This window comes from Scyliorhinus torazame, chromosome 11, assembly GCF_047496885.1.
Source record: "Scyliorhinus torazame isolate Kashiwa2021f chromosome 11, sScyTor2.1, whole genome shotgun sequence".
Classification (NCBI taxonomy): Eukaryota; Metazoa; Chordata; class Chondrichthyes; order Carcharhiniformes; family Scyliorhinidae; genus Scyliorhinus; species Scyliorhinus torazame.
The window spans coordinates 101484917-101496975 of NC_092717.1; the positions used below are offsets into that span (position 1 = coordinate 101484917).

The 12059-nt window shown below is 40.0% G+C and overlaps 1 protein-coding gene across 4 annotated transcripts in view; it reads left to right on the forward strand.

The window, feature by feature from the left end:
- Positions 1–1996: 1996 nt before the first annotated feature.
- The window catches only part of ube2wb (ubiquitin conjugating enzyme E2 Wb), a 155780-nt gene continuing 145717 nt past the window's right edge, over positions 1997–12059 (forward strand). For 2 of the 4 annotated variants that reach the window (XR_011933360.1, XM_072467544.1), the window contains exons 1-2: positions 1997–2064; positions 4606–4697. Coding sequence is in view for 3 of the 4 variants with exons in the window: in XM_072467544.1 (XP_072323645.1) it covers positions 2050–2064; positions 4606–4697 (107 nt within the window). In the remaining variant the exon portion in view is untranslated. Of the gene's footprint in view, positions 2065–2322; positions 2344–2664; positions 2687–4605; positions 4698–12059 lie in introns of those variants that run through there. The other 2 variants (XM_072467546.1, XM_072467545.1) reach the window with 2 other exon arrangements.

The window sequence follows — 12059 nt, forward strand, 5'->3', positions numbered from 1 at the left end:
CCACTTGTTCATATGATTCGCAAGGATTTGAATGACATGACTCCTCGACTGTAGCGTATTCTGACGAAGATACGTCGATATGATTTTCAACTTGACTTTACTCCAGACAATCATTGCTAATTTAATTAACTTAATCATTGCTAATGCACTGTCTTGTTCTGTCAACTCAGAAGAACGACCACCAGAGTTTATCCAACACATTGAAGTTCAAGTGCAGCTTTGAGCTGAAACCTTACCTGCGTCAGACGACAAACTGAAACTCATCAGAGATGAGACCAACAAAGATCCAATGTTGCAACGCGTCATTAACCATTTGAACAATGGTTTGCCCAAAGGACACTGTTCCAAATACAGAAACATTCAAGCTGAACCCACAGTTGTTGATGGCATCGTGATTCCTATGACACTTAGATCCATGATACTACAACAAATACATGAAGGTCATCTAGGCATAGAGAAATGCAAAAGAAGCGTGAAACAGGCAGTATATTGGCCAGGCATCAACAAGGACACCACAATACTGATTCTTGAGTGTTAAACATGTCAACGAAACCAATCAACTCAATGCAAAGAAAAACCTCTACCGCATGATCTGGAAAAGACTCCTTGGTCAAAAGTGGGAATCGACTTATTTCATTTTTAAGGTCGTGATTACATTCTAATCATTGATTATTTCTCAAACTATCCTGAAGTTATCAAGCTGTCCGACTTAACTGCTAAATCCGTGATCAAGGCTACAAAAGAAATTTTTGAAAGACATGGGATACCATGCAAAGTCATGCCAGATAACGTACATTGACATCTTCCAAGATACAATCAACATGCGACACCACTGGAACCACTGAATCCAGGTGATCAAGTGAGGATTCGTATGCCTGCTGGAGGATGGTCTGGAGAATTCATCAAGCAGCACCACGCTCATACATCATTCACATGAGTGAAGGTTCGATTGTTCGAAGAAATTGAAGAGCACTTTTAAAAATTCCATCTCCCAACAAGATATTTCCTGATCTTCAGATGCATGAAAGTCTCTTTCATGGTACATTGACATCTTCCAAGATACCAGAAGACTCACAGAAGACATTCAAGACTTCTGACACACTTACTGGATTGAGAAGATCATCCAGGATAAGACGGAAACCGGACAAACTTAACTTGTGATGAATCACAAATGTTTAATTAATTTTTTTCTTACTCACCTCTTAAATTAATATACATATCATGTATTCTGGAACAATGTTATACATTTTTTCCTTTTAGTCATATAGAAAAGAAATGTAAAAAAAAGGGGATGTAATGTTATGTATACTCCTTCCCTACGTACGGTATGCATTGTTTGTACAGCATGCAAGAAACAATACTTTTCACTGTATACTAATAAATGTGACAATAATAAATCAAATCAAAAAAAGTATACCAGTATAGTAAAGGGTTAATATCTGACTCTGTGTAAATCAAACACTAGAGGGCATCACTAATTCACTATATAAGGCAGCATCTCCAGGAATTCTGGGAGAACATGAAGAGAGCAGAGTAAAAGTTGAATAGAGAAATATAGATAGAATATTGAATACTATACTACAGATTCAGTATCATTGGTTAATTATCTGTAGCTCAGTAGAGTGTGCAAACATCATTTTAGTTAGTAGTGTAAAATAAATTAGTTTTGATTCAATCTTCTTATTTGTATACTCTTTGCCAACACTACATACTTGGCTATCTTGGAGGAAAAGGCAAGGAATATAACATGCTTCCAGTAGTAGTAATATGACTGTCCATCTTATGAAAATATGTAAGCGTGAGACAAATTGGAAAACCATTTAAACAAATGTGAAAATGTTTATTCCACAAGGATGGCATGTATCATAACAGGTTCCATTGCTGGTGTTTGACAATAAATAAACGGAATGAAATTCCGCTCGGCTCTTTCTCTGAGGATGAGGCGCATGCGCAGCTGCTCGCTCCCGCCCCCTTTCCGCGGGTGTCGTCATGACGCATGACGTAGAGCGGAGTCTCTGGCGCGGGGTAGGGGGGGGGAGGGGTTGCATCATGGCGTCAATGCAGGTGAGTGTCTGAGCTGTTCGGCGACGCTTCACGGAGGGTTGTTGTTGCTGATTTTTTGCGGGGCACAGCATCCATTTTCTACCCGCGGTGGAGGGGGAGAGCGGCACGGGCGGTTCTCGGCACCTACAGCCCGCCTCCTCAGCGAGGGCCCTGACAGAAGCGAGGAATCCGTGTGAGCGGCCCGCTGTTATTTGTGTACATTTACAAATGTTTTTCTCTCTCTGTCTTGTGCGGCTGCTGAAACCGCGGGGGGAGAAACCAGAAGGCTGACGGCTTTCGGTGGGTGCTGGTGTCAGACCGCTGCTAATGATGAGGCTAAGGCAGCGGGGTGGTTGATGGAGTGACCCCTCGGGGAGAGTTGGGCTCCATCTCTTTGCCTGTCGTGTCCCCTGTTTCCGTGCGTCCAGATAATCCTGCCATCTGGCCAAGGTTACAGGTGCCAGCGACACCTGTCGTGGCCCTCGCAAGAACAGCCGAGGAGCCAGGAATCACCTCTTTGCCATCCTCATTCCTTTCCTGACTTGAGAAGTTGCTTTACTCTAATCGACTTCAATTTCAGGACCTTAGCTTTGTTTTTTCTTTCTTACTTCCCCTTCCCGGTGTGAGAGTAACCTGACGAGGGGTAAGTAAGGTCGTGTAATTAAGCAGAGGCAACCTCACAAATTTACCGAACTTTTTATCTTGTAACAATGGAAGCTAGTTGTGGACTTGCGCCTCAAGTGTGTTTGTTTTCTCGGGAGTAAAACTTTCAACAGTTCGGTCAATCAAAACCGGTGTTACATTTGACATTTTAAAAATTCATATTCGTATTTTGAAAGCTGTAATTGGATAAGCTGGTCTTGACTTTTTGTGCATATACATATGTTAATACTACCAAATGCGATTCTTGTAAAAGTCCAACAAATATATAGAATATGTTTAAGCATTTATACAATAATTAGTCATCTTCATGAAAAAAGTAGCTACAGCATCCATTTCGGAAGGATAAATCGAATAAAGTTTTGTACTATACATTAAACATTATATTCATTTTAAGATAACTTTCAAGTGAATAATTATTATAATTCTGATGTTCTGAATGAATAATTGTTATACTCTCTAAGTGTACATTCATTTCTACTTTTACCGTAATGTATCCTTTTAATGGTAAAACATCTTCTGCGTATACCCTTGGGATAACATTTGATGATTTTAAAGGCAGATGTCTCAATGTGTGGTTATAAATTGTCTCTGATATTAATGATACAGATTTTAAAAAATTGATGGGTCCTCACTCCAGCCCCTATCTGTGAAGCCTCTCTTGTTGCTAACTCATAGATGTGGCAAGTTACACAGCAGATTTGAGAGTTAAGTCGCTTACCAAGCAGCTTCCTCTGAATAGTTTCACTGCAGACTCCACAAACCAGTCGATCATGAAGAGTGGTCTAGTGTTGCACCAAACTTGTAGTATTTTTCTAATCTTAAAGTTTCTACGAATTGTTGTAAAATGCTTTCACCTTCTTCCTGGCTATGTCAGTGGAACCAATACCTTCCTGCAACGGTCTGAGAAATGGCCTTCTAGAATTTCCATTAATTTGTTATCAACCTTCCAGTTTTGCAGCAGCATAAAAGTTTTATCCCCTTCCGAACTGAAATGGTGCAACCTTCAGGCCCTCCGATATTTGATTCGCTAGGAGATAAAGTTGAAATCTCTCTTCACATGAGTTCCAAGTCTCTCCGCCTTTATCAAATGTATCCATGGCACCTGTTTTTCCCGCCATTCCGTACACTAGCTCCTAGGGTCTATCAACTTCCTCCCTTCCACTTATTTTTTTGATGTATGGAATAAGCGATCCCCTTATCCACAATGTCACTTGGAAATTTTCTTTTTGCCTGACTGTGGTTTGACTATTTCCTGAGTCATGGCCTGTAGAGGCCTGAAGACTTCTGAATCCCTGTTCCAGCAGCCCATTTCATTTCACCGCGTGCGTGTTTGCTGCAGCCTAGACTCTACCCACTTCCAACGACAAGCAAGATTTTGAACTGTTGTTCTGCTTACTAACGATTGTGTTCTGTTTTTCTTTTCTTCAACATTTGCGGCTTTTGCTTTGCCCAATGTGGGAGTCCGGTCCAGAGAATCTTTTCTCTGCTCTCAATACTGTCTCTGCTTGTCGACCATTTTTTTCTTTAGCAATTTTGTGTTCTTGCCTCAATCCTCATTGGCAGATTTTTCTTTTGTTATGTTCTCTTTAGTGCCGCAGAGAGAAAAACTATGGTGGTGCCATACACTTGGATTTCTTACAGGCACGATGAAAGGTTTTATTAGGAGATGTTGCTCACACAATCTAAAATGGAGAACTGGAAGCCTGCGCAAAACACTCTGCTGACAACACGATAGATCACATAACATTCCACCAGCAGGGTGTATTCTCTGATACATAGCAATCAATTGAACTGAGCCTTCATAGAAATGGAGAATTAATTTGGAAAGTTATAATGCAATTTGTGCAATATTACAGTTATGCATTTTTTTCTAACTGTTGTGTGGATTTTCTCTATTAGAAAAGATTACAGAAGGAGCTGATGGCTTTGCAAAATGACCCACCCCCAGGAATGACTTTAAATGAGAAGAGTGTACAAAGTTCAATTACACAGTATGTACTTATTTGTTTATTTTCATCAATTTTATCTGTGAAAAACCGGTATAAGGCAGGTACATTTAAAAAAAACTCTACAATTTACTGGAACTGTAAATCATTTACCAATGCCATTACTTTGTGGTTATCAAGACCTGAACAGCATATATACACTCAGTTGGATAATCCATGTTATGTTACTTTTTAGAAGAAGCTATATTTGAGAAGGTTAAAAAATGCTCACTGGTCTGGACTATGTTTTTAAATAAGGTGAATATTTATGTTTTATAGAAATCAAACTGAAGAAGTAGATATTTTTAAAGTGAGCTGTTCAAAAAAGCGTTGTTTCTACAATGGCTATTTTGAATAGATTTCTGGAAATTTGAGTATCATACAAAATGTGAAGTCATTTTTATTTTATGGCTGTTGGGTAGTGCCTGATGTGACAGACTTTCAAGTAGGTTCTAATGTGACTAGGGAAGTGGTTATATCTGGCAATGTTTTTTTTGCGGTGTGATTGTAATGTCCCATTCCAAAAAGATGGGTACAGTACAGGTAGTGCTTTTGCTTACCTTGACTTGGGAGTCTAGCAATGTCTGACTATGTAAAAGTAGCTCTGAAATATTTCAGTTCTTGTCATTTGTATGTACCATTCATGGCTGTTTAAATTGCTTTAATGCTCCACTTTACAAAATGATTTAGAACTATATATAATCACTATAATTTGTAACACCTTTGTGCCTGTTTTGCCTGGTGCTTGAATCAGTTTCAGCTCCATCTGGACCATATGTAAATAATGAGTTGAATTTTCAATACTGACATACCTAACTTGCACAATCATTCAATGGCGTATATGGTCATTTGTATTATAAAAATCTCTTATGATGTAGAAAACTCGTGTCTTGCAAAATGATCATTCACTTTAGTACATAATGCTGACTGTACAGATTTCCTAGAATGTACACACTATTAAAGCTGTTGTACTTAATCTCATGCAGCCAGTTACAAAACTATAATTCAAAGGAAATGGAACCTGCAATCCTGTTTATTTAGAACGTTTATAGGCTTTGTACAAATAATTCATTTGAATGGTCAGACTTAGTTCCAGAAGAGACCGTTGACATCAGTTCAATAGTAAAGAAAACGCCAAACTGTGTTTTTAATTTGATTTTGTTAGGTAGTAGTTGGATTGCAATTGGTTAACAGGTAGAAAACAGAAGGGCATCATTCTCTGGTTGGCAGGCTGTGATTAGTGGGGTACTGCAAGGATCAGTGCTTGAGCCCCGACTGGTCATGATTTGGATGGGGGGACCAAATGTAATATTTCAGAGTTCGCTTCTGATCCAAAACTGCGTAGGAATATTAGTTTGAAAACAGAAATGCAGAATATTTCTTAAATGAGGAGATTGGAAAGAGTTGACATCCAGTGTCATTGTTCATAAGTCACTGAAAGCTAGCACACATGAGGGTTTGAGTACAGGAGTAAAGACGTCTTGCTGCAATTATACAGGGCCTTGGTGAGACCGCACTTGGCGTATTGGTCCCTTTACATTCAAAACCATTGAATCCCTACAGTGAGAAGGAGGCCATTCGGCCCATCGACACTGCATCGACGCTCTGAAAGAGAATCCTGCCCTAGGCCCACTCCCCTGCCCTATCCCGAACCACATCGAACCTGCACATCTTTGAATTGTGGGAGGAAACCATAGCACCCACACATACACTGGGAGAATGTGCAAACTCCATACAGTCACCCAAGGCTGGAATCTAACCTGAGTTCCTGGCGCTGTGAGGCATCAGTGGTAACCACTGTGCCGCCCTGGAATGTACTTGCGAAAGAGGATTACAACGGAGGTTCACCAAACTGATCGGAGATATAATGGGATTGTTTTATGAGGAGAGGTAGAGTGGGCCTGTATTCTCTAGCGTTTAGAAGGAAGAAAGATGGTCTCATTGAAGCAAAGAAAATTCTTGCAAGATTGATGGAGGAAGGATGTTGCCCCGAGGACCAGGGGACACAGTCTCTGAATAAGAAGTAGGCTATTTCGGACTGAGATGAGGAGGAATATCTTCACTGAGGGTGGTGAATCTTTAGATTTCTCTGGCTCAGAGGGCTCTGGAGGTTCAGTCATTGTGTATAATTAAGACAAAGATCAATAGCTTTTGAGATATTGAAGATACCAAGGGAAATAGGGGTAGTGTGAGAAAAATGGCATTGAGGTAGAAGATCAGCCATGATTAACTGGCAGAGCAAGCTCAAGGGGCTGAATAGCCTCCTCCTCTTTCCCATGTATTTGAAGGAGCGGAGAGTTTCTGAAACTTTTTTTAAAATTTAAAATACCTAATTCTTTTTTTTCCACTGAAAGGGTAATTTAGTGTCACCAATCCACCTACCCTGCACATCATTGGGTTGGGGTGAGACCCATGCAGACACAGGAGAATGTGAAAACTCCACACACGCGCCCGCACAAACACACACTCACCCAGGGCTGGGATCGAACCCAGGTCCGGGTCCTCGGTGCCATGAGGCAGCAGTGCTAACCACTATGCCACCCATTTCTGAAACTTTATAAGCATGTTTACAGTTAATTGAAAAATAATAACCATATTGTGATTTGACATTGTTTCGGTGGATTAAATAATTGACTAAAATGTCCTATACACTCATTTAAAGTGTGCCATTGTCTTTGGTAATGTCTGATAAAGTCATTATTTTAAAATCTTTGTATAAAACCAGACTTTATTTCTGTTTAAGTAAAATTGGCTTAACCAAATTTATTTACATCTATATTTGAGTCTAGAATCCGGAATCTAGATTAAATACAACCTTGACAGGAAGCTACTTTGAAAGTAACCAATTAGCTAAAAAAAAATCTGGTGCCGATAATGAACTTTAATTTTCTTTCGGTAGAAGCTGAATGCAATTTGGAAATAGTTCTTGCAAATATGGAAGTGGAAGCTTAGTGTGCCGGAAAAGGATATGATTACTTTAATATTTAGATTTTTTTTCTCCATTTTGAGCTGATGGGAACTGAGTATTATTCAATTAAAATATCAAATTGTACGACTTAAAAGTGAATAACTTGTGTAGGTGACACTATAGCAACCCAAGTTAGTGTTTGATGGGAACAAAAATCTACATTGGGACCAGTTAATAAGTCGTGTATAGCTGGTTTAACTTTAGGAATCAACTTAATTTTTAGCGTCATACAGACTCAAAACATTAACTCTATTTCTCTCTCCACAGATGCTGTCAGACCTGCCTTTTCCCAACACTTTGTTTTTGTTTCAGATTTCAACATTTTGCTTTTCATTTTTAGTGTAATGGAAGCAAAGACCTGTGAAATGTGAATGCTTTTGTGGATGAGCCTAGAAACATTTGGAATATATTACTAAACATTTGATAAAATTCATACAATAGTACGGTGAAGGAGGCCATTCAACCATTGCTTTTGTACCAGCGCTTTTAAATAATTATCCACTTATTCACACTTAACCTGCTCCTTCTATATATCCATGCAAACTTTTCAACTTTTAAGTATTTATTTAATTCTCTTTTGAAAGTGTGTGGAGTTTGCACGTTCTCCCCGTGTCTACGTGGGTTTCCTCCCACAAGTCCCGAAAGACTTGCTTGTTAGGTGAATTGAACATTTTCCCTCTGTGCACCTGAACAGGCGCTGTAGTGTGGCGACTAGGGGATTTTCACAGTAACTTCATTGCAGTGTTAATGTAAGCCTACTTGTGTCACGAATAAATATTATTATTATTTGCACCTCCCTTTCAGGCAGTGCATTTCAAATAAGAGCTAGCATACATTTTTCTCCCTCTTATCACTGCTGGATATTTTTCCCATTACCGTTACCTATTGCCAGTGTGTCCTCTGGTTTCAGACTCTTTTTTTTTTTTGTCACTGGAAACTGTTTCTCTTTATTACTCTGTTAAAATGATGGTGAACACCTTATTGAATCACTAAATCTTCTCGGGTCTAAGAAAAATAAAGTTTATCTAGTCTCTACTCTTAACTGGAATCTTTCATCCCTGATAACCATTTTATAAATGACCTCTGCACCTTTCGAGGTCTTGACATTCTTCCTAAAGGCAGCGTCCACAATTGTCTTCATACTTCAACCACTGACTCGTAAAGATTTAGCCTAACTTCCTTGCTTTTGTAGTTTATGCCTTTGTTTATAAAACCAAAAATCCTGTCTGCCATTAAAAGCCTTCTCAACTCGTCCTGTCACTTTCAAAGACTTTGTGCATTTGTGCTCCCAGGTCAGTCTGTCCCTGCATCTTTATTAAAAAATTGCACCATTCAGTTTATATTCTTTGTTCTTCCAGCCAAAATGAATGCTTTCACACTTTTCTGCTCTTTCTGGTGACCTCTATGTATGTTCCTCACTGTTTAGTACACTTCTCAGTTTATGTTCATCTGAAAAATTTGAAATGATGGCAAGATCAGACCATATATGAATATTTTTATAACACTACACATTTCCCTCCAGTGACCCCTCAATTGCCAACCTTGGTTTCCATAGCAACCTTTGGGTGCATCCTGACTTGTACATAGAAAATAGAAGCAGGAGGAGGCCATTCGGCCTGTTGAGCCTGCTCCGCCATTCATCATGATCATGGCTGCTCCATCAAGTTGAATACTCTGACCCCCCCCCCCCCCTTTATCCCATTAGCCCAAGAGCTATAATCTAACTCCTTGAAGTTACGCAAGGTTTTGGCCTTAACTGCTTTTTGTGGTAGTGAATTCCACAGATTCACCACTCTCTGGGTGAAGAAATTTCTCCTCACCTCAATCCTAAAAGTTTTACCCCATATCCTCAAACTATGACCCTTAGTTCTGGACTCCCCACACCCTCGGGAGCATTCTTTCTGAATCTACACTGTCTAATCCTGTTGGAATTTTATAAGTTTCTATGAGATCCCCTCTAGCTCTTCTAAACTCCAATTAACATAATACTAACCGACTTAGTCTCTCCTCCTATGGCAGTCCCGTCATTTGGTAGTCCACCTAGTAAACCTTCACTGCACCCCCGCCATAGCAAGAACATCTTTCCGCCAATAAGGACGCCAAAACTGCACGCAATACTCCAGGTGCGGCCTCGCCAATGCCCATAACAATTGCAGTAAAACATCCTATTCCTATACTCAAATCCTCTTGCTATGAAGGCAAACATACCATTTTGCCTTCTTTACTGCCTGCTGTACCTGCGCGCGCACTTTCAGCAACTGATGCACGAGGACACCAAGGTCTCTCTGAGTATCCACCTCTCTCAATTTGCATTCATTCAAATAATAATCTGCCTTCCTATTCTTTTCTACTGAAGTGGATAACCTCACATTTACCACATTATACTGCCATCTGCCATGCATATGTCCACTCACTTGGTCTGTCCAAATCCCGCTGAAGCATCCTCCTCACAGCTCACCCTCCCACCCAACTTTGTATCATCTGCAAGTTTGGAGATACTGCCTTTAGTTCCCTCGTCCAAGTCATTAATATATAATATGAACAGTTGGGGTATAACACACATCCTGAGGTACCCCACTGCCTGCCAATCGGAACAAGACCCATTTATTTCAACGTTTGCTTCCTGTCAGCTAACCAGCTTTTTATCCATCTCAAGACACTACCAGCAATCCCATGCACTTTAAATTTACATAGTAATCTGCTATGTGAGACCTTGTTTGAAAGCCTTCCTGATCAATTCTACTGGTTACATTTTCAAAGAATTATAGTAGATTTGGCAAGCATAATTTAACTTTCAGAAATCCATGCTGACTTTGTCTGATGAGACCACTGCCTTCCAAACCCGTGAAATTCATACTTTTGAGCATTGTCGACCTTTGTAGTACTATTTTATCCTATCCAATTTCTTTATTACCTTCTAATTTAATATCACAATGGCAGCATCTACTTTAGTAACAATAGGTGAAATTTAGTGGTCACTTAGTACCTAAGCCAAACCCTCTGCCTCCAGAAGATCATCTTCCTTTGGTCCCTAATCAGTCCCACCAATACGCAAATACTTTTTGGATTTTCATTTATTTTACCTGCTGAACTCTTCTTGTACACTTTGCTCCTCTTGGATCCTTTTTTCAGTTCTCCATGGTTTGTGTATTCGACTTGGTTCTCTTGGTCAATTGTGAACCCCCTAAGAAAACATGTAGACTAGTTGTAATACAGGGAAAAAATTGGTTTCTTAGCATCAATTAAGGCTGTTCAGTATCAAGATTTCTCTTCCATGATAAAAATGCGTTACTTTTTGTTATTTACATGACATGAAAATCGCTTATTGCCACAAGTAGGCTTCAAATGAAATTACTGTGAAAAGCCCCGAGTCGCCACATTCCAGCGCCTGTTCGGGGAGGCTGTTACGGGAATTGAACCGTGCTGCTGGCCTGCCTTGGTCTGCTTTCAAAGCCAGCGATTTAGCCCTGTGCTAAACAGCCCCTTGAGTACATAGAATATACAGTGCAGGAAGGAGGCAGAAGGGGCTGGTTTACCTCACTGGGCTAAATCGCTGGCTTTTAAAGCAGACCAAGGCAAGCCAGCAGCACGGTTCAATTCCCGTACCAGCCTCCCCGAACAGGCCCCGAAATATGGCGACTAGTGGCGTTTCACAGTAACTTCATTGAAGCCTACTCGTGACAATAAGTGATTTTCATTTTTCATTTTCATTTCATTCGGCCCATTGAGTCTGCACCGACCCACTTAAGCCCTCACTTCCACCCTATCCCCGTAACCCAATAACCCCTCCTAACCTTTTTTGGTCACTAAGGGCACTTTTTATCATGGCCAATCCACCTAACCTGCACGTCTTTGGACTGTGGGAGGAAACCGGACCACCTGGAGGAAACTCACGCAAACACTGGGAGAATGTGCAGACTCCGCACAGACAGTGACCCAAGCCGGGAATCGAACCTGGGACCCTGGTGCTGTGAAGCCACAGTGCTAATCACTTGTGCTGCCCATTTGATATGTGGTTAGAGTTTTTTGCATAATGCATAATGAAAATGAGATTTTTATATACGTATATATTCCAATGTGCTAGTTGTCTTAATTGTTAATGGTGTTACCTGAATGATTTGGGCTGCTGTTGTAAGTAAAATAAGAAAATGAAAGAGGGTTGGTACATTTCTTTGAGTTAAAGATCGCAAAGGTAAAACCATTTTTAAAGTACAATGGTGAAGTCTAAGATTCAGCATTGGCCATTATTGTTTTTGAAACTTTGGTACGTAATTTTGAGAATTTAATTAATTTGTAACAAAAGTACCATTTAAACTAACTAATATTTATTCTTGTCACAAGTAGGCTTACATTAACACTGCAATGAAGTTACTGTGAAAAGCCCCTAGTCGCCACACTCC